The sequence below is a fragment of the Ovis aries genome, chromosome 9 (assembly GCF_016772045.2).
Source record: "Ovis aries strain OAR_USU_Benz2616 breed Rambouillet chromosome 9, ARS-UI_Ramb_v3.0, whole genome shotgun sequence".
Taxonomy (NCBI): domain Eukaryota; kingdom Metazoa; phylum Chordata; class Mammalia; order Artiodactyla; family Bovidae; genus Ovis; species Ovis aries.
The window spans coordinates 77,281,020-77,302,697 of record NC_056062.1 but is presented as its reverse complement, the minus strand read 5'-3'; the positions used below and the strand labels follow the sequence as shown (position 1 = coordinate 77,302,697).

Here is a 21,678-nt window from a genome sequence, read left to right as displayed (position 1 = left end):
CCTCCTTGAGGGAAGACAGTGTATTGTATCCATTTTTTTTTATTCCTGCCATCTAGCATTTAGTAAATACTTACTGAATAAACACATTCACTTAAATAGCATGGTTTTTAATAGCTATATAGGATTATATGTCCCCCATTCTACACCACAGAAAAGATATTTAAATGAAGACCAAGGGCAGCTTTGGAGGAGTGACAGTCACAAAGCGTTGACTATGTATGAGTCTCTGTTTTTTTTTTTTTTAATGCTTATTTTGCACAGTTTATCTCCTCACCTTTTGTCCTAACAGGGTTGGACCTACTCGTATTCATTTTAGCTTAAAGACCATAATAATTTCCTGTTCTGGAAAAGAGATCTTACCCCCTTTTTAATTTTCAAAAAATTATTTTATTATTATTTATCTTGTGATAGATTTTGAAAGAACTTATATCTCAAAATAGTTTTTTTTTCCTTGTAGAAATTTTTGTGTTGAGAAAGGTACAAAAACTGTGGATAACAGAAAAGAGTAGAAAACAGTTTCATGGAATGCTGGAGAAAGTCTGGAAGCAAAATGGTATTGAGCAACTACTAACTATATAGAATAAACATGGTGCAGAGTATTAGTGCCACATATCCCTGCCTGGAGAAGGGAATGGCAACCCACTCCAGTATTCTTGCCTGGAGAACCCCACGGCCAGAGGAGCCTGGTGGGCTACAGTCCACAGGGTTGCACAGAATCGGACACGACTAAAGTGACTTACCACACAGTCTAAGCAATCCGTGCTTAGATCATAGTTCAATTGAAAGCCTCATCCTCTTGAATTCCAGTTTTATTTTTACTCCCTACTTTTAGAAAAAATGGGATTAAACAGGCTGATTGCAAGGTAATGAGCCTGCTTACCTTAGGAACAGGGATGTCTACTCTTACATATTTCGAGACAATATTTCTGTTTTCAAGTCTAGGTTATATAACCTAGAGAGTCCTTTCCTTCTCTCTTCAATGCAGAGATTCTATATGATTTCATCCAATAATTAAACCTGATAATAAACTGCTTTGATAGCTAACAGCTTGCTCTTTCACTTATTTTGTTAAGAATTTGCCATTCTGATAGAGAAGCCTCTTTCATTTCTGATGGTTTATTTCTCTGTAATCCATTATCTTTGAACACTATTGCTGCAAATATGGTTAGGAGGAATTTTTGTAAAGAAGCCTTGGTTAAAGTGCTGAATATGAATATCTTCAGGAAAAAATGTACATTTATAGATAAGTAATATGCAAAAACATAGTTAAAACTTTTTAGGAAAATTCTCATTAGAATATATGTGAAACCCTGAAAAATCTAATACCATCATTTCAAGACTCTTACTCTTCAGTATATAATAATAAATATATCTAATATAGACAATAAATATCTCAGTATTTACATATTCGTATCACTGCAGATGGTGACTGCAGCCATGAAATTAAAAGACGCTTACTCCTTGGAAGAAAAGTTATGACCAACCTAGATAGCATATTCAAAAGCAGAGACATTACTTTGCTAACAAAGGTCCGTCTAGTCAAGGCTATGGTTTTTCTTGTGGTCATGTATGGATATGAGAGTTGGTCTGTGAAGAAGGCTGAGCGCCGAAGAATTGATGCTTTTGAACTGTGGTGTTGGAGAAGACTCTTGAGAGTCCCTTGGACTGCAAGGAGATCCAACCAGTCCATTCTGAAGGAGATCAACCCTGGGTGTTCTTTGGAAGGAATGACGCTAAAGCTGAAACTCCAGTACTTTGGCCACCTCATGCGAAGAGTTGACTCATTGGAAAAGACTCTGATGCTGGGAGGGATTGGGGGCAGGAGGAGAAGGGGACGATAGAGGATGAGATGGCTGGATGGCATCACTGACTCAATGGATGTGAGTCTGAGTGAACTCCAGGAGTTGGTGATGGACAGGGAGGCCTGGCGTGCTGCGATTCATGGGGTCGCAGAGTCGGACACGACTGAGAGACTGAACTGAACTGAATTGATGAAGACATCAAGTTGGGATACAAATCTTGTCGATATAGTTAGGAATCTGATATGTTAATGCATTTCCTCCTTAAAAAGAGGTGGTTTTCTCCAGCTTCTAATACAATACCTTATATTTTTGTACTTCTTGCCAAAAGAGCACCCCATTTTCCAATAAATCTCCTTTTAGAGCCACAAAGCGTTGAAATTGTCTTGCAGTAACTGGATTCAATAAAGCTTTACGGAAAGCAATGATTTCACAAGACGAAGATATCCACTTACTCTCCACAGGCTGTCCAAATCAGAGAATACATAAAATTAGCTGTGTTCTAAAAATTAATAATAAAGTTATTTATTAGGCGAAAAATTACCAACTTCTATCTCCTTTGTTTTGGGCTGTTGAAATTTATAACATGGATAAAGAGAATTTGGCAACTTCCCCTCTCTTTTCTTCTCCCTTTTGTCTCCTTTATATTTTTATGGCATCATTTTTTTAAGAGATGGGGAGAAAATGAAATGATTGGATGACTTAGAATCTATGATTATATTACAGAGGACTGAGAATGTTAATAATCATTAGAGTTTGAGAGATGGTGAAAAACTATACTTGGGTATATAGTATGAATTCTTCATGATGTTATGCTTATATATTATTATTTTATACTATGTTATATATTAATATATAATTTTCCTGACTTTCAAAAAGTAAAAGCAGTTGAACATTTAAGATATTTTTTTAAAAACTGTAGGAAAAATTACCAATTCATCCTATTATAATTTAAATAGGAAATTTACTGTGGAGCTTCACTATAATTCTATCCTAGAAAGATAGTGGCGTTTTCTTGTCTTTGTTTTTGGTTTGGGATTCTGGCTGTGGGCTTGCAGGATCTTAGTTTCCTGACTAGGGATCGAACCTGGGGCATCGCCATGAAAACACTGAGTCCTCACCACTGGACTACCAGGGGATTCCCAAAAGGCCAAGTTTTTAAGGTGGGGCATCTTTATGTTATTTTAATAATAAGTTACTATTAATAATTAATAACAAGAAGAAATTAAACTATTATTGCATATTTTTGATGATACACTTTCTCTGACCCAGGATTCACTTTACACAACAGAAAAGACATACTATTTTACTATAAAGGCCTCACTTTTATAAAGGCATTACTTATTTTATATCCCCTCAGTTTTGAAGTATATGAGGTCTACTTGTCTTGATATACTCTTCTTTGTCTCTTTCCTTCTTTCTAGCTGTGCTGGTCTCAGTTGCTGTGAGCGGGGCTGCTCTCCAGCTATGGTGCGATGGCATCTCACTGCGGTGGTTTCTCTTGCTGTGGAGCATGGGCTCTAGAGTGTGCAGGCTCAGTAGTTGTGGCACAGGGGGTTAGTCGCCCACAACATGTGTAATCTTTCCAGACCAGGGATCAAACCTGAGTCCTCTGTGCTGGCAGGTGGATGCTTAACTGCTAGACCACCAGGGAAGTCCTATTATGTCTACTTTTTTTTACCTTGACCATTTTAGGTCACATATTCACCACCACCACCACCCACCCCCCCTCCGCCTTTAGCCTCTCAGATTAAAAAACATAATAGATTTTATTCAATTTACTGAATAGATTTTTTTACATTTGATAAATTTATTGATGTTCCCAAAATCTGAGGTTAGCCTACAACCATGCCAGGAAGCATCATCCTAAAGGCAATTTTTTTGGATAAACTTAGGAATTATAGTAAAATCAATGACAAATATCCATTATACATAATAAATATCCATTACTGACAATGCATAAGCTATGTTTCTTGAAACAAATCATATGTGACCGACGATAAAAGTGTTTAAGAGAGCTATGTAAAAGGTCTATGGGAACACAAAGGAAGGAGTAACTAATTTTGCCTGGGGGAGCAGGGGCTTTGCAGAGAAAGACTTTGAGGGTGACTGCTGAGGTGGAAACTGCGAAGTGAAGGCAACTCCAGGCAGTCTAGATGAATGCGGGTGCCTTCATCGCAGATAAAGTGAATAGATGTCTATCACAATTTTAGTGAGGCACATGTGGAGTTTCAAGGACAAAAAGTTAAGACCCTCACCAGATGGTCCATATTAAAATCACAGCCCTATAAATAGGAACAACTATGTATTAGACTGGGATGTTTATTTAAAACCCACTCAACAAATAATGTTTTAAGACCTGCTTTTTAAGATACTAAAACTTAGTAATTTAACTAAAACCTATAATTTAACTAAACAGAAAATAACAATATATAATGCATAATAATATGAAATATAAGGCCATTCTATTTAGCATTTTTTAAATACATAAAAGGGACAAATATAAGAATATTTCCTTTCGAGAAGAAAACACAGAAAAAAAAGATCCTAACTGATACATATACTCCTCTAATAGTCTAACAGATTTTTATCTTTGCTAGATTGTAGACGTTCACCTGGGTCTAGTCTGACATTTTATCAAGACCTACAGAAGGAAGAATACAAATAAATTTGTAGGCTCCAAAAGAAGACTGTGTTTATCATTCTTGTTAAGAAGAAAAATAGGCAATTTCTAAGAAGGTATATATTATAGTGGTTTAAATAATCACCAAAATGACAGTTATCTTATCTTAATTCTTTTAAAGTTAAAATATACTTCTAAATAAAGAGGATAATGTAAGATAATTTAAGTTACTGATTCTGCTGCATACTCCTCATTCTTTTTGTGTAATCTACTCCCAGTAATAAATAAACTATCACATGCTGGAAAAACAGCCTGTCTCAATAAATCCATCATAAGCAAAATAATTAAAAATATATATTTAAAATCCAATCACACACTTCCAGAGTTGAGCAGGTCAAGGAAATCTTTAAGAAGAGGGCTCTAGTAGAATTACACTTTTCCTGAGAGTCCTTCATTAAGAATAGTGTCAGCATCTGCTGGCTTAGAAAGCATTATCTACAGTGAAGATCTTTGTATAGGAAGGGGAAGAAAAATACTTTGACAGTTGGGACTTACAAAAGGAAGAATATAACAAATACTACTTGCCTTCCAGACTCCAATTTTCCTTTCACGCTTCTGTAGTAAAAGCTCTTCAGCTATGTCTTTTATCTGTACCTAGAAGCAAAACCAATGATTTTATCCAGTTATTCAGAATGTCCACAGTGTTGAAATCACTTACTGATTCAACAGCTTTAAAAAATGCGGTAAAGGTCAGTGTGGGGGACTTCTCTTGGTCCAATGGTTAAGAATCCGCCTTTGAATGCAGGGGACATGGGTTTGATCCTTGGTTGGGGAACTAGGATCCCACATGCCATGGGGCAATTAACCCCGTATGCTACCATAACTACTAAGCCCATACCACAACAAAAGATGCTGCATGTGAGGCAATCAAAAATAATTTTTTTTAAAGGTCAGTGTGGAGAAGAAAGAGAGCAGGAGAAAGAAGATTAAGACTTAGAAATGGAAGCCCTGCCCAGGTCCACTCAAATTCTCTGAAGTTTCCTCATCTTCAAAATGGAATGATACCTGAGTGTACTGCCCCAAAGCTAGACAACTTTGAGTCACATGGAAACTGAAGCTGGAAAGATAATTAAGACTTCCCAGATTTTTGTGCTATTCTCCAGCCACAACTAATGGATAGCTGGTGAGAAGCTGGGGCTCTGTGATGACCGGGAAGGATGGGATGGCAGGAGGGGAGGGAGGCTAGGAAGGGAGGGCAGATATGTATAATTCTGGCTGATTTGTGTTGTTGTATGGCAAAACGCAACACAACACTGTAAAAATTTTAATACAAAGATTCATGTTGGACTAAAAAAGAAAAAAAGTACAAAAGTTACTCAATACAGTGAGGGAACACAGTAGACATTTCTTGAGGTTATTGCCTGCCCACAGTATTTTCCATTTGGGAGAACCACCCTTGCCAAGTTTGTGCTCAGCGACTCTCCTCAACAGCAGGTAGATCCAGGAGCTGACCTAGAGAGACAGGGACTGGAATCACTGCTGCTGAGTCTCTTGGTAGCTACATGGTGGAGAAAAGATCTCAGAAGTCTTTTTGCTGAGTTCCCAGGGATGTCCTGGCCCCTGACCAGCTTTAGAAATAAAGCTTGGGTGTCAACTCTTCCTCTGAGTGTGTGAGATGCTCCAGCATAATTTTATTACAAATTCTTGATCTCCCTTCCCCTTTGTCTTTGCTTAAGGCTGCCAGAATCAGTGTATGCTGTTGGCCACCCAAAGAATTGCTAAGTCAGGAAGGAGCTGTAAATTAGAATAAATATTACTGTGGTAATCATAGTGAGAAAACATGGTAAACAAGATTAGTAAGCCAAATATCTTTTTACTTGGCTTTGGATAGACAATTAGTTTGCTGAAGAAAGGAAATGAGGAAATCTGAATTGTTCCAAAGCTTATTTCCATGAACTTTCTGCTTAAAACAAGTCAGGTCTTCCCCATACTGTCAGTTCAGTTTAGTCGCTCAGTTGTGTCTGACTCTTTGCAACCCCATGAACCGCAGCACGCCAGGCCTCCCCGTCCATCGCCAATTCCCGGAGTCCACCCAAACCCATGTCCATTGAGTCAGTGATGCCATCCAGCCATCTCATCCTCTGTCGACCCCTTCTCCTGCCCTCAATCTTTCCCAGCATCAGGGTCTTTTCCAATGAGTCAACTCTTCACATGAGGTAACCAAAGTATTGGAGTTTCAGATTCAACATCAGTCCTTCCAGTGAATACCCAGGACTGATCTCCTTTAGGATGGACTGGTTGGATCTCCTTGCAGTCCAAGGGACTCTCAAGAGTCTTTTCCAACACCACACTTTAAAAGCATCAATTCTTCGGTGCTCAGCCTTCTTCACAGTCCAGCTCTCACATCCATACATGACCACAGGAAAAACCACAGCCTTGACTAGACTGTGAGGTCTATGTTTCCAGCTGTACTGTGTTTTCCATAACTTAAAGTGCTGAGAAGACTAAGGATCTTTCCAGATAAGTAAGACTCAAAGTGTTTGATAAATTAACTATGGAAGGCAGGTTTTTAACATCCTTCCTGGTCAATACTAATAGCATGTGCTTTGCACACTAAACTCCAGAAGTACATGTTCTGTACTCCTTGTGTTCATTTTGTAAAGATCAGGTTTGCCTGTTTTTAGATGTGATAATGACATCTAAAATTATCAAAGCAATACCTGCTTCTTATAAAATACAAACTAAACAAAGTAAAGCAACAACAACAAAAACCCTACTTTACAAAGTAAAAATCTTTCTCACTCCCCATACCCATTCCCAGGAGATAGATCCTTTTTTGATCTTTGCTTATAAACATAAATAGAGATAGAGAGGAGAGAGAAATGCATAGACATATATAGAGATATAAGCATATATAATGGGATTGTCATCTACATATTGGTCTGATCCTGCTTGTTTCACTCAATAAATAACATGTTTCATCATCAATATTTGTAGAAATCTCATTTTTATAATCTCATTTTATATGGAAATCTGCATACTTTTCCACAGTATGAAATTATCATTATTCATTTGATTATTCCCATTCATATACCCTTGCCTATTATGAAGACTCAATAATAATATAAAAAATAGTAACTATATTAAGACAATATGTGAGTGTTTGCTGTGTGCCAGGCACCATTCTAAGAAACCACACATATATCATTTCCTCTTCATAACAATCTTATGAAGCTATTACTCTTATTAACTCCATTTTTTTCCAAATGAGAAAACTAAGGTTTATAAAATGTAGTGTTGCACAATTAATATGTGGCAGTGTTGAAATTAAAACTCGAGAAGTCTGGCTCTCAGCTGTTAACCACTATGCATAGTAGTACAATAGCTGAGTCAACAGGTATGCACATTTAATGTTTTGAGAGGTGCTGTCAATTGCTATCCCAAATTTATATTAACTTAGATACCTTTATCTTTTGACGTGCTGCAAACTGTTCACTTGCAAGAAACAATGGCAACCAAACATTTTCTAGTCTATTTAGGACATGCTTCTGAATTTCAATTAGAACAGCTGCATCAAGTTGCTCATGGAGAATCTTTCCCCAGCCACCACTTAAATTCATTATCTAAGAAAGGAAAAATGAAACAAACTTCTGTATAAGCAAAGAAATACTAATGGTCATTAATTTATTCATTCACCCCAAAACGATATGCTGAGCCCATGATAGGTGCCAAATTTTTCATTTTCTATAAAATAGCTCCTGGCTATATTGTGTATAGCAAAGACAGATAACACCCCTATTATCAGAGAATTGTGGTTTATGTGATGGTTGTTTTAGAGGTATGATTTTGCTAATTTAGTCGTTTCAAAGGACACAGGGATTTGTATCCTGTGTGACAACTGCAAGGCCATTTTTTTTCTCTATGGCTTCAATTTCCTCAACTGTAAAATAAGGCCATTAGTCTTTTAGTTTTCTAAGTTCTCTTCCAGGTCAAATATTCTATGAATCTCTGATTCTACTCAAATGGATTTCTTTGAGAAGGCATTTTCTTTTGTTTGAGAAAAATCAGGCATTACTTCATCAAGAGACAAATGACTCAGGTATTATAAATGTGCACATTACCAATAAACACTGGGTTGGAGACAGTGGAATGACGGTGGTGGTAGCAAGGTAGGGCTGTTCCAACAACTTCAAAGAAGAAAACAGAGATGACAGGAAGCAGAAAAAGGCCAGGTTGCACAGATAACAGTTGCTGACTTGCATCAGTAGCCCTTTTATAAGACACAATTTCTCTGTAACCAAAATCATCTTCTACAAAATTGCTGGTTTCAAAAATACGAATGGCCATAAAATTAATTAAAAAATACTAATGGCCATTTCCTACTAGAAATCATTGTGGTTTTTACCTGTTTCTGTGTATATATCACTCAAAACTGGTGAGTTGTTTGCACAGAGGAAGAAAAATTGGACTCCTCATTGGAAAAATTATCTCTTCTTAGCTCTTCTTTTATTAATAAGATTAAATCCTAAATATAATATTGTTTTATATAAAAACAAAAGAGAAACTCTACCATCTTTTAATAATATTTACCAAATAGTATAAACAATAATATGGTTTCTGTATTAAAATAAGAAGAAAAGAGAATAAAAGACTACTTTGCTAATCAAACTGCAAACTGGCCACACAACTAAAATTAGAACTAGCATGGTCTATATAAAACAAAGTGATACAGGTATCCTTAAGTATAAGATAGGCAAATAAAATGAAAGACAAAGGTGAGGAAGAAGGGTCATTTGGAAAACTCTTCTGTAATAAACCCAACCATTTGCTATGACAGCAATGGGTGACTTTTTCCATTGCATTTTTAATTCTCAGCAAGTTTTACTATGGAAGGTTCACACAGTAGCATCAGATACCATGAAACCTCATGCAATGCAGCACAAGCCAAATAGAAAACAAACACTTTCCATGTGTTTATTTCATACTTTTGCTTATTGAGATACTCCCAGCCACTTTTGCTAATACATCCCAGATTTGTATCTCAGGGAACCAAACACAAGACATTTTTCTTAAGGTTGCTTAATTCTAGAATTTCTTTTCTCACTTACTCCCAAGAACTTTTGTTTATTTTTCCCCTCAACGATCTAGATTTTAAACTTGGTATGCCCTACTTATGAGTACCTCTGAATTTTTCCTTAATTTACTGAATTAATCTGAGATTCACTTTTTTTTTTTCTTAACAAATGTATGCCATTATGGTTGTGATCCACACAGTCAAAGGCTTTAGCATAGTCAATAAAGCAGAAGTAGATGTTTTTCTGTAACTCTCTTGCTTTTTCTGTGATCCAATGGATGTTGGCAGTTTGATCTCTGGTTCCTCAGGCTTTTCTGAATCCAGCTTGAACATTTGGAAGTTCACGGTTCACGTACTGTTGAAGCCTGGCTTGGAGAATTTTGAGCATTACTTTACTGGCGTGTGAGATGAGTGCAATTGGGCAGTAGTTTGAGCACTCTTTGGTTTTGCCTTTCTTTGGGATTGGAATGAAGACTGACCTTTTCCCGTCCTGTGGCCACTGCTGAGTTTTCCAAATTTGCTGGCATATTGAGTGTAGCACTTTCACAGCATCATTTTTTAAGATTTGAAATAGCTCAACTGGAATGCCATCACTTTCACATTAGCTTTGTTCGTAGTGATGCTTTCTAAGGCCCACTTGACTTCACATTCCAGGATGTCTGGCTCGAGGTGAGTGATCACACCATCATCATTATCTGGGCCATGAAGATCTTTTTTGTATAGTTCTTCTGTGTATTCTTGCCACCTCTTCTTAGTATCTTCTGCTTCTGTTAGGTCCATACCATTTCAGTCCTTTATTGTGCACATTTTTGTATGAAATATTCCCTTGGTATCTCTAATTTTCTTGAAGAGATCTCTAGTCTTTCCCATTCTGTTGTTTTCCTCTATTTCTTTGCATTGATCGCTGAAGAAGGCTTTCTTATCTCTTCTTGCTATTCTTTGGAACTCTGCATTCAGATGCTTATATCTTTCCTTTTCTCCTTTGCTTTTGGCCTCTCTTCTTTTCACAGCTATTTGTAAGGCCTCCCCAGACAGCCATTTTGCTATAAGGAGTTGTTAAAAACACTGAGCTTAAATCTATTTCTCACTTCTACTGTAAGGAATTTGATTTAGGTCATACCTGAATGGTCCAATGGTTTTCCCTACCTTCTTCAATTTAAGTCTGAATTTGGCAATAAGGAGTTCATGATCTGAGCCACAGTCAGCTCCCAGTCTTGTTTTTGCTGACTGTATAGAGCTTCTCCGTCTTTGGCTGCAAAGAATATAATCAATCTGATTTCGGTGTTGACCATCTGGTGATGTTCATGTGTAGAGTCTTCTCTTGTGTTGTTGGAAAAGGGTGTTTGCTATGACCAGTGCGTTCTCTTTGCAAAATTCTACTAGCCTTTGCCCTGCTTCATTCTGTACTCCAAGGCCAAATTTCCCTGTTACTACAGGTATTAACTTCCTACTTTTGCAATCCAGTCCCCTATAATGAAAAGGACATCTTTTTTGGGTGTTAGTTCTAGAAGATCTTCTAGGTCTTCATAGAACCATTCACCTTCAGCTTTTTCAGCATTACTGGTTGGGGCATAGACTTGGATTACTGTGATATTGAATGGTTTGCCTTGGAAACGAATAGAGATCATTCTGTGGTTTTTGAGATTGCATCCAAGTACTGCATTTTGGACTCTTTTGACTGTGTGGATCACTACAAACTGTGGAAAATTCTGAAAGAGATGGGAATACCAGACCGCCTGACCTGCCTCTTGAGAAATCTGTATGCAGGTCAAGAAGCAACAGTTAGAACTGGACATGGAACAACAGACTGGTTCCAAAGCAGGAAAGGAGTACATCAAGGCTGTATATCATTACCCTGCTTATTTAACTTATATGCAGAATACATCATGAGAAACCCTGGGCTGGATGAAGCACAAGCTAGAATCAAGACTGCCGGGAGAAATATCAATAACCTCAGATATGCAGATGACACCACCCTTATGGCAGAAAGCGAAGAAGAACTAAAGAGTCTCTTGATAAAACTGAAAGAGGAGAGTGAAAGAATTGGCTTAAAACTCAACATTCAGAAAACTAAGATCATGGCATCTGGTCCCATCACTTCATGGCAAATAGATGGGGAAACAGTGGAAACAGTGGCTGACTTTATTTTTGGGGGCTGCAAAATCACTGCAGATGGTGACTGCAGCCATCAAATAAAATGACGCTTGCTCCTTGGAAGAAAAGTTATGACCAATCTAGACAGCATGTTAAAAAGCAGAGACATTACTTTGCCAGCAAAGGTCCGTCTAGTCAAAGCTATGGTTTTTCCAGTAGTCATGTACGGATGTAAGAGTTGGACTATAAAGAAAGCTGAGTGCCAAAGAATTGATGCTTTTAATTGTGTTGGAGAAGACTCTTGAGAGTCTCTTGGACTGCAAGGAGATCCAACCAGTCAATCCTAAAGGGAATCAGTCCTGAATATTCATTGGAAGGACTGATGCTGAAGCTGAAACTCCAGTACTTTGGCTACATGATGCGAAGAACTGACTCACTTGAAAAGACCCTGATGCTGGGAAACATTGAAGGCGTGAGGAAAAGGGGATGACAGAGGATGAGATTGTTGGATAGCATCACTGACTCAATGGACATGAGTTTGAGTAAACTTCAGGAGTTGGTAATAGACAGGGAAGCCTGGCGTACTACAGTCCATGGCATCACAAAGAGTCAGACACAACTGAGCGACTGAACTGAACTGATGCCATTATGATATAGGGCTTCCCTGATAGCTCAGTTGGTAAAGAATCCACCTGCAATGCAGGAGACCCTGGGTTATTCCTGGGTCAGGAAGATCTGCTGGAGAAGGGATAAGCTACCCGCTCCAGTATTCTTGGGCTTCCCTGGCGGCTCAGCTGGTAAAGAATCTGCCTGCAATATGGGAGACCTGTGTTGGATCCCTGGGAAGCCAGGATCTTAATTAATTATGAACAATGCATTATGGTATGCATTGTTTTAAACTATGAAAATAAAGACATAAAATGCTATACATTTGATCTAGCAAACTTCTAGTACTAGCAAACTTCAAGTTAAATAAATTATAACACAATTTTATATTTCAAAGTCGTTAAAATTGAGCCATATCTCATGTATCAATTACATGAACACTCAAATCCACTGCTGAATCCCAACCAACATTTTTACTGTAAATAATGACACTGTACACTTATTAATAATTTGTGATTAAGGCCTTATGATTTTGGCTCAACAAAATGGCAAATCTATGTTCCCGGTCAATAGAAATAATTTCGGAAGACAATTCAATGGCAAACAGGATTTTTCAAAGATTGATTATGTTTCGAGCAATTTCAGTTAAGAGAAGAACAGAAAAGAGGGAGAGATGAGGCTTAACAGCTAATAATGGCTGTTTTTCTACCTACTGAAAGGTGCAAGGACTTTGTTCACCTTGTTTACCATTTATCCTGGGCACCTAGAACAGTATCTGGCATATCACAGGCACCCATATTTGCTGAATGAATGGGTGAGTAGATGAACAATAGTTATTTTTATTCAATAAATCACCTTAATAAATAACAAAGTTTTAATAATATATAATACTTTAGTGTTAAAGTATCTCCCACATGCAGACATTTGTAGATTATCATGAATACCTAAAAAAAGATATCAGAAGTATCTAACTGATAAGTCATAAAAGCAAAAGAAAAAAGATGACTTTCAGGTTGTTAGCAAAAAGAAATAAATTACTAGTTTTCATACTTAAAATGTAAAAATACGCTTCCATGTTAATACCTGGTCCTGTTGATACACAGAAGCTGGACTGTTGGGCCCAAAGAAATATTTTTTATTAAGGTATTTATTTTTAATATATATAGATTTTGCCTCCCTTTGCTTTCGATCTCTGTAAGTTATTCTTCGGAACTGTTCAATGTCTGTCCAGCACATAAGGTCCATGCTAAAATGAAAACAAAGTACAGCCCATCTTATTTCTTTCTTTCAATTCTGTTAAACACCAAACAAGCAGTTGATCTGACAGAACTTAGAAAGTGCTGTGTTGAGTAGTTAACACAACTGATTAGACCATGGAACGAATGCGTACAATATTGTGTCCTGTCCTGGCTAAATATATATATGAATACAAGGAATACTGGGATCAGGAAAGAACCTACCACCATACTGGTAAGGTCTCAGAGTTTTTCCATTAATGATGGACTAGTATTATCAATTTCAAAGATGGAAAAATTCCCACCTATTGCATGTCTATTTGGTAACATGTTAAATTTAGAATAATTATCATCACAAAAAAGGGAAACTATATATGTGAAATTTGGCTCCCAGGTCTAGCCAGTTTTGTTTTTCACTTGGGAGAAAATTATTGGAGAAAAATATGATGAATACTTCACTTTATATTAGATAAATGTGTCATAAGGTACCAAGATTCTATGCAGAACTACAGTGCTTCATTGGTGTATTAACTAACAAAAGCCACAAAACAGTACAGTCATTTTAATAGCTTGGTGAAATACAAAAGAGAAGCTTCTCAGAACTAGTAATCAGAGCACTTGTCTAGAAAAACACAAAAGAAAGAAACATCAGAATAGGGAAAAATGAAACATACTGGTGTTTTAATTTAGCCAACGCTAAAAGTATCAACAAATATTGTTTGACCATTCAAAATAACATTCTGGAGGCTGCTATTATCAAAATGCAATTCCCAACAAAAAGTTAACCATATAGGTTTCAGATAACTATGCTCATTAATTTTTACTGAAATGGGTAAAACCAAGCATCAAATCATTTTTATCATATGTTGAATCAAAACAAGCAGCTTAAAAAATAAGTAGCTTAGAAAATTGTTTTAAGCGAGAAATTACAAAATGGTTATGTTTCTCACCTTGAAGAATGAGCCTCAAGAAACTGTCGGAAATGTTCAAACTCCAGTTTGTTGTTAAGCAGTTCATTAAAATTAAAATGCCTATATTCTTCAGGAACCATATTCCAGTATTCTGTTTTTTTAGAGACATGAGGAAGTGGTGAAATACCAGTTCCAATTTCACAAGTAGTGTCCTAGTGAAATAATACTTTTCATAAAAATCTCTTAAATACAACAAATTACTTTCCAAAGTTAAAGATAAACAAATAAAAATTAATTATCATGCCAATGGCATTTACCAATTCAATGGTAGAACTGGGTAAAGAATCTAGAATGTGATTCTAACACATCAAATTCTGTTCTGGTCCTTTCTTTTCTATTCTCTTGTTTTCAGGAACATTAGTAAACATTTAGTATACACTTGCTTATAAAATATTAACCTTAGTATTTTTGTTGGTATAGAAGTAGTATGTCTTTTGTAATAAAAAGAAAACAAAAAGCATACACAGTACTACATTCAGAGATCACCACCACAAACATTTTTATGTGTATCCATTTGGTCTTCTTTTTACACATAATTTATTAAATATGGAAATAGGACTATACAACTATGTGTGGTTTTGTAACTTGGTTCTTTTCCTTAATAATAGATAATGAATATAAAACATTATTTTATCTATAAAATTTTTTAAGTTATAGAGTAATACAAGATACTTTAGATGTAATCACCCTCATAGAACAGTCAATTGTAAGGTATTTTTAAGACCCCTGATGCTTCATGAACAGTTTATAAGCCCTTCATGGCAAAAAGCTAGAGAGGCTTATTCTTTAGAAATCCTTCCTAGGTAACTCGCTGAATAATTAATTCACCTTCCTACTTGTTTTTGAAAAACATCAGACCATGAGATAAACTCCTATATTTAAAATTTTTTGATAGGTAGAAGTATTATGAATAATATCATAAGTTAAAAAAAATAAAGATATAACTTTATAATATACTATCCTTATGAATTTTTATGTATCCTTTCCAGATATTAATTAGTAGAATTTCAAATAAAGAATTTCTGCATTTATAAGGTAAAATCATGAATACATTTAAAAAATAACTTTACTGTCTGTGTAAAAGTTTAAAAGAATAAAGATTTCGGATAGGTATAAAGTAGAAAGTAAAAAATCATCTGAAACCTTGTCACTCAGAGCTAACTATCTTTAACATTTTGATGAACATTTTTCCAGATAGCTCTCTTTGCATATATGTATACAAGTAGAAATGCATGTATAATTTTATATGAATAGGATTACATCATACCAGTGTATGTTCCCCACATATTTATATAATAACATGTCCTCGGCATTTTCCATGTCAATAAATATGAATCTAAACTGTCATTTTTACATAGATACACACATTTAATCTTACGTCCTTATGGATCTATCGTGGCTTACTTAGATAATCACAAATTTGTAAATTTATATATTAAAATAACACCTGACTACCACAGTCAATCCTATGATCTTTTTATTGACTCCGTTAAAGCCTTTCCATATTTTTCTTTCTTGTTTTTCTTACTGCTGTCACACAACACTTCCTTTTCTGTTTGGAAAACTCAAGTTAATCGTTTTGTGACTTGACAACAAGTAGAGTTGCTGCCATACAGAAAATAGCCAGTAACATCCAAAGGAATATAACGTGGCTTGAAGACTCTAAGACAAATGAGTATCTTGGCTCCCTACACGACTTCATCTGCTTTCTTTTTCTGGCTTTGTTGTTAAATAACGCGTCAATAAAATGTTATACCTGTCATACGCAGCATGTTAGGCAAAGCAGCACCAGAAAATGGAACTGCCTGCCCCCTACTTTATCATATATGATCTCCTCAATAAATGATCCCTATTCCCACATACCACCAATACATGCAGTGATAATCCTCTCCAGGTTAAAATGTTTGTTTTTCTAAGTAGAGAGTTTCTTACCTCAGCTTTCTTGAAAACTGTCTCTTTATGCAAAGCCTGTAGCTTTCTCAAGTATGTGGAATCTAGCTGTCGAGTTTCTTCCACCAGCTCCACCTATAATAAAACAATAATAAAGTTTGTAACATCAAAAGAATGTGCATTATGAAAAAGTGGGGAAAGAATGCACAATTTGCCCATAACAGTGGGCTAAAAAACAAATACACTTGCCAATAAAGTAAGTTAGTTTGGAGGCAAAAGCAGGAAGACCTACACAGTGAAAAACATTAGTTACAGCAAAGTCAGACTACAAACGCACAAGATAAAACAAAAGCTGCAGACATTTCTGTGTAATGATATAATGCCACCAAAGATCATTCCTCCTTTCTGGATACCCTGTGTGAAATGACAGACAATGCAAACACATTCCCAGCTTCTATTCATTATAATGGGATAATAGTCATGAAAACCGGAGAAGGCAATGGCCCCCTACTCCAGTACTCTTGCCTGGAAAATCTCATGGACGGAGAAGCCTGGTAGGCTGCAGTCCATGAGGTCACTAAGAGTCAGACATGGCTGAGCGACTTCACATGAAGATAGGCACTGCTAGCTTTTGGGGACCAAATAATCCACAGTAGAACAAAAAAATGATGGGACTCTACTCAATCATGAAATTAAACCTCATAGTAGGACTCAGCCTTCAGTCTGTGTACTGCACTGCTTTACACAGTCAGGAGAACAAGATCATTTTCCATTTCTCTACAGCCGGCAAGAATCAGTTTGGCTGACAGAGAACTTCCTGTATTTAATATTTAATTTTGGTTAAATCTCCTCGCTCATTCTTTTTCGGAAAGGGTCCGCATAATCCAGTCAGCCGAACTTTTACAGAGGTCCTTTGGGCAGAATTTAAGAAGCTTGTAGAATTAAGAGAAATTTACTTTTCCTTAAAAAAAAGAGCATATAATTTGTCCCAGGCATTTCATAAGAATCATGGCTAATGCCGAAACTTCTTGGTATTAGGGAAGTTAGCTATAATTCTAAATTACTTTTGTCATCGTGGGACCATATCTCAGATTCATTTTGCTCTATATCATGACTGGAGAGAATTTTTCAAAAATTCCATATGATATCCCAATATTCCTAGTGTAAAATACGCATTTCTGTGGTAGAAAGGATGCGAATGTTAATTTTTCAGGACAAAAAGAAATCAGGAATGAAATTTTCATTATTTTGGTCAATGAATTTAATAAGCCATCATGTTGTATTGGTTATAATTCAATAAGGTAAGGGTACATGCAGTAACTTAATATTAAAAATACCCAAAAATGGCTTTCATTTGTGATTCAAATTAAACATTTAAAGAAATTTCTTCCACCCATCAATAAGAATAGTGAAAATATTCAAGCACCTAGACTTAAAATCAGCTCTTTTGGAATGAAAAAGGTATGTTGGCACTTTTCTCAAATCAAGCAGTCTGACCTGATGAACATCTGAGAGTGCTTTAAGTCACAGAATGTGTTTTCCACAATACATATGGAATGTTTACATTTTCCATGGGTGTAGTATTTACTGTAACTCATCCAGAATAAAAATACACAGGCTCCTTCCATTAATCAAAATTATTTAAAGCCGCTGCTGAGAAATGGCAAGAAATGACAAAACTAGTATATTATCATGGCACATTTTACTGGTTCACAAGAATCCAAAACTCAGATTTTTCTCTGCTGACATATTTGTAGACAGAATTAAAAATGACATCAATTTTTTGTCTTTTGTTAGGAGACAACGGGGAAATGGGGAAAAACTAAGTTAATCAGTGCTTTCCCTGCCCTAAATTTGTGTCTGCTCAAATCTTAACTCTGAGTTCCTGGCCCACGTGAGACCTTTCTCAGCTTTTCTCTCCTGCAGGTTGGCAATGTTGCCTGCCATCAGTTTTGCAGTAAACCTGAGTGGTTTACACACAGCTGACCAGTGCCACTGTACCTTTCCATAAGCAACTTGGTCTGACTTTATCATCTTTGTCCAAGGCTCAAGAAGGAGGAGGAGGATATATTCTTCTGCTGCATCAAAAAGGTCTTCAAATGGTGGTTGTATTTTCATATAAATTTCTCTTTTCTTTTCCTGTTGAAGTCCAATGTCAAGAGTGGCTGAAGGAGCAATGTATGTAGCAAAAAGATACTAAGGGAGAAGGGGGAGAAAGAAGAGAATATTGGAAGAAACCATATGGTTAGTAGATTCTTCAGCAAGGGCATTTTACAAAAGGTAAGAGAAAGCAAACTAGCTCAAGTAATTTCTTTCTTGAAAAGATGTGTAAAACTACTTAAGACAAAGCAAAGACTTTGCTTTACATTTTCTTTTCCTATTTCTTTGTTGGCAACTAGTGAACCAGTCAGTGGATCTTGTATAGGAGTACATGGCTTGAATATTCCATTTTTTTTCTCAGGTTACTACTATGTGTTATTATGATTGATTTCAGGTTATGCCTCTCCTATTTCCCCCTATGCTCATGACATTTCTAATACATTTGTGCTACTTTTCAAAGTAGTTTGAAATACCGTTTTGGAAAAAAGAGGCAAGAATACAGCAGGGCTGAAAACTGGCTATCAGTCTTCTAGCTCTAGAGACCCAACAGACTACCTGCCTCACCCAGCTGAGCTGCACTCTCCATTTGGTGTCCAATGCTGTTGGACATATTGTTCTTTCAGTCTTATATATTTCCTCTAACCCATGCACCTTTTTTGCTTGATAAACTCTGAATTATTCTTTAAAAACTGATATGGATTTCTCCTCTTCTAGGAACACTTCATTCATATCCTTCTCTCAAGATCATACTTTCTACTAGGACACCTATCACACTACAATGTCATTATATAATTATGTGTCTTCTCTTCTAGAACAAGGTCCTTGAGGGCAAATATTGTAGCTTAGTTTTCTGTGATTCTCCAACTCCTAAAACTGTTCTTGGTAGAGAGTAGATGCTATAAATGTACTGATTCCACAGAAAAGACTAATCATTTTTGTCTTGGAATAGGGAAGGAAAAGGTTCAGAAACCCTTCCAAGAAAAAAACAAGCTTCTTCCTTAATCTTTAATATGAATCTTTAAGATGAGCTGGAGTAAGTCAGACAAGAGAAGGGAGTTGATGATGGATAATTCTAGAAGAAGAAAAACATGGCCCAAGGCACGGAGATCTGAGGAAGTTTTATAACCTATGGAGAGAATCGAGGCTTCAAGTAGATAACCGGCTAGAAGAAAGAGGAGGAGAAGGGGCAACAGAGGATGAGATGATTGGATGACATCACCGACTCAATGGACATGAGTTTGAACAAACTGCGAGAGTTGGTAAAGGACAGGGAAGCCTGGTGTGCTAGTCCATGGGGTCGCACAGAGTTGGACATGACTTAGTGAATGAACAACAACAAACGGAAGACGTAGAATAAGAGAGGATTTGAAAGAGGTAGAATGAGAGAGGATGCTATACAGGGAGACAGGCTCCAGAGCGTGGATATGATCTGTTATCTTTTGCTACTTTGAATTTTTACCTGAAGATATAAAATGAGGAATCTCTGAGGAGTGACATTATTAGGTACGAATTGTAGAAACAAATCACTGTGATATCTTATGGATGAAATGGTTTGAGTAGATCAAAATTTAAGGCAGCTTAAAAGTTAAAAATTTTACTAGCCAGACAAAAAATTATAGGTCACCTTCATCTCTTACTTGCTTTTTTGCAATAGCCTCCTAACTTGTCCTCTCAGGTTCTGCTTTGTTTGCTTATGGTCTTTTCTGACCACAGCAAACAGAGAAATTCTTTTGTGTATCACTCCTCCATTCAGACTTTCCAGTGACTTCCCATCTCACAAGTACAGCAGCCGAAGTCCTTCTAAGTACCTATAATTAGAGTTTGGGGACGTTTCTCAGTGCTGAGAAGACAGGGATTATAGTTCAGGACCTGCCAGTGGGGAAGCCCCTGTAAACACTGCAGGCTCTCAAAACATTCTAAGAGCAAGGTTAGGCCGGATACACACTCTGGCCTAGAGTCTTTAAAGTGCCAAGTGAAAATAACTGCTAACCTGTAATTCTATACCTAAGAAAAAGTACCCTTCTAAAATGAAAAGAAAATAAAGATGTCATAAGTCAATAAACAAAACCAGAATTCATCACCAGCAGACATGCACTAAATAAATTCAATAAATTAATTAAAGGGAGGCCCTAGACAAAAGCAGGATGGAACAGAGAACAACAGAAAACATAAATATTTAGGGAAATACCAATGCATATTGATTGTAAAATATAATAAAAATGAATAAGGTCAGAGGAAATAGTAAAAGAGCCTATGAAAAAGAAGTCAGAATTGAAGGTTCAGAATTCAAGAGCAATTGAAATGACCAACCATGATGCTCACTACAGGCAGAAAAGCAAATGAGGTTAGAGTCAGGGTGGTAATACAATAATAAGCAGGCAGAATATCAAAGAACTAGAAGCAAAAATAAAGGAAGAGCACGTGCAAATGGTTAAAAGGGAGGACCACAAAGTTCAGTATATAATAGGCATTCAATAAACACTTGCCAAATAAATGAATGGAAGATAGTGGTCTCAACTGTAATTACAATCTGAAAGGGAAATTACAGAGTTCAAAAATTTTAAGTGGAGTACTTCCAAATTATCATGAATTCTAGTATATGGCAATCCCTATTGTAAGCTTAGAAGAAACGGAGATAAAAGACATTAAGACTGGGTAAGTTAAGGAACACTCTAGCATATACATTACAAGGATTATTTGTATGGATGTTGAAAAAGCTTCAAAATGAGAAAAGAGAAAAAGTAGGGATAAATTTCATGAGTCATGTATTGAAATTTTCTAGGAAGATAAAGGGAACTTAAAAGATCTTTAGATAATATTAATGAGGTTAAGGAGAGGGGAAATGAGAAGACAATAGACTTCAAAATTCTTGGAAGTTATTAAAAGATGAGACCAGAACCATAGCAGAGAACATCTTTTTCTTCCTAAGTGTTGTGAAAGACAGGAGAAGGGGCATACTTAAGAGTCATTCTGGATATTCTATTTAGTTAGATATATTAAATTAAATTTGCAATCTGGAAAATCCCTTCCCTAAAACATAGGTTCCTAGCCTGCTGGATTTAATAGTTCAAAGTGAACCATACTATTCCAAATAATTCTAAAATATTCAAAATGAAAATTTCTTCATACATACACAACAATTTTTTTCTAACCTTGGGAGTCGTTTAGAAGAATGTCCTAACTCTAACTTGTTTAATAAGCTAAGACTGTATCAGATTCAAATCTACTCTTAAACTTTTCTAAATTAGAAGTTTTAAAAAGTGTACTAATTGAAATAATGTCTATA

The 21,678-nt window shown here is 36.2% G+C and overlaps 1 protein-coding gene across 16 annotated transcripts in view; it reads right to left on the bottom strand.

Moving 5' to 3' along the window:
- The window catches only part of RGS22 (regulator of G protein signaling 22), a 139,716-nt gene that overhangs the window by 29,402 nt on the left and 88,636 nt on the right, over positions 1-21,678 (bottom strand). For 15 of the 16 annotated variants that reach the window (XM_060393893.1, XM_060393895.1, XM_060393882.1 and 12 more), the window contains 7 exons: positions 18,294-18,488; positions 16,335-16,427; positions 14,382-14,554; positions 13,280-13,442; positions 7,887-8,045; positions 5,008-5,076; positions 2,103-2,264 (listed from right to left, as the gene is read on the bottom strand). In XM_060393893.1, the coding sequence (XP_060249876.1) occupies positions 2,103-2,264; positions 5,008-5,076; positions 7,887-8,045; positions 13,280-13,442; positions 14,382-14,554; positions 16,335-16,427; positions 18,294-18,488 (1,014 nt within the window). The remainder of the gene's footprint in view (positions 1-2,102; positions 2,265-5,007; positions 5,077-7,886; positions 8,046-13,279; positions 13,443-14,381; positions 14,555-16,334; positions 16,428-18,293; positions 18,489-21,678) is intronic. The other variant, XM_060393884.1, reaches the window with a different exon arrangement.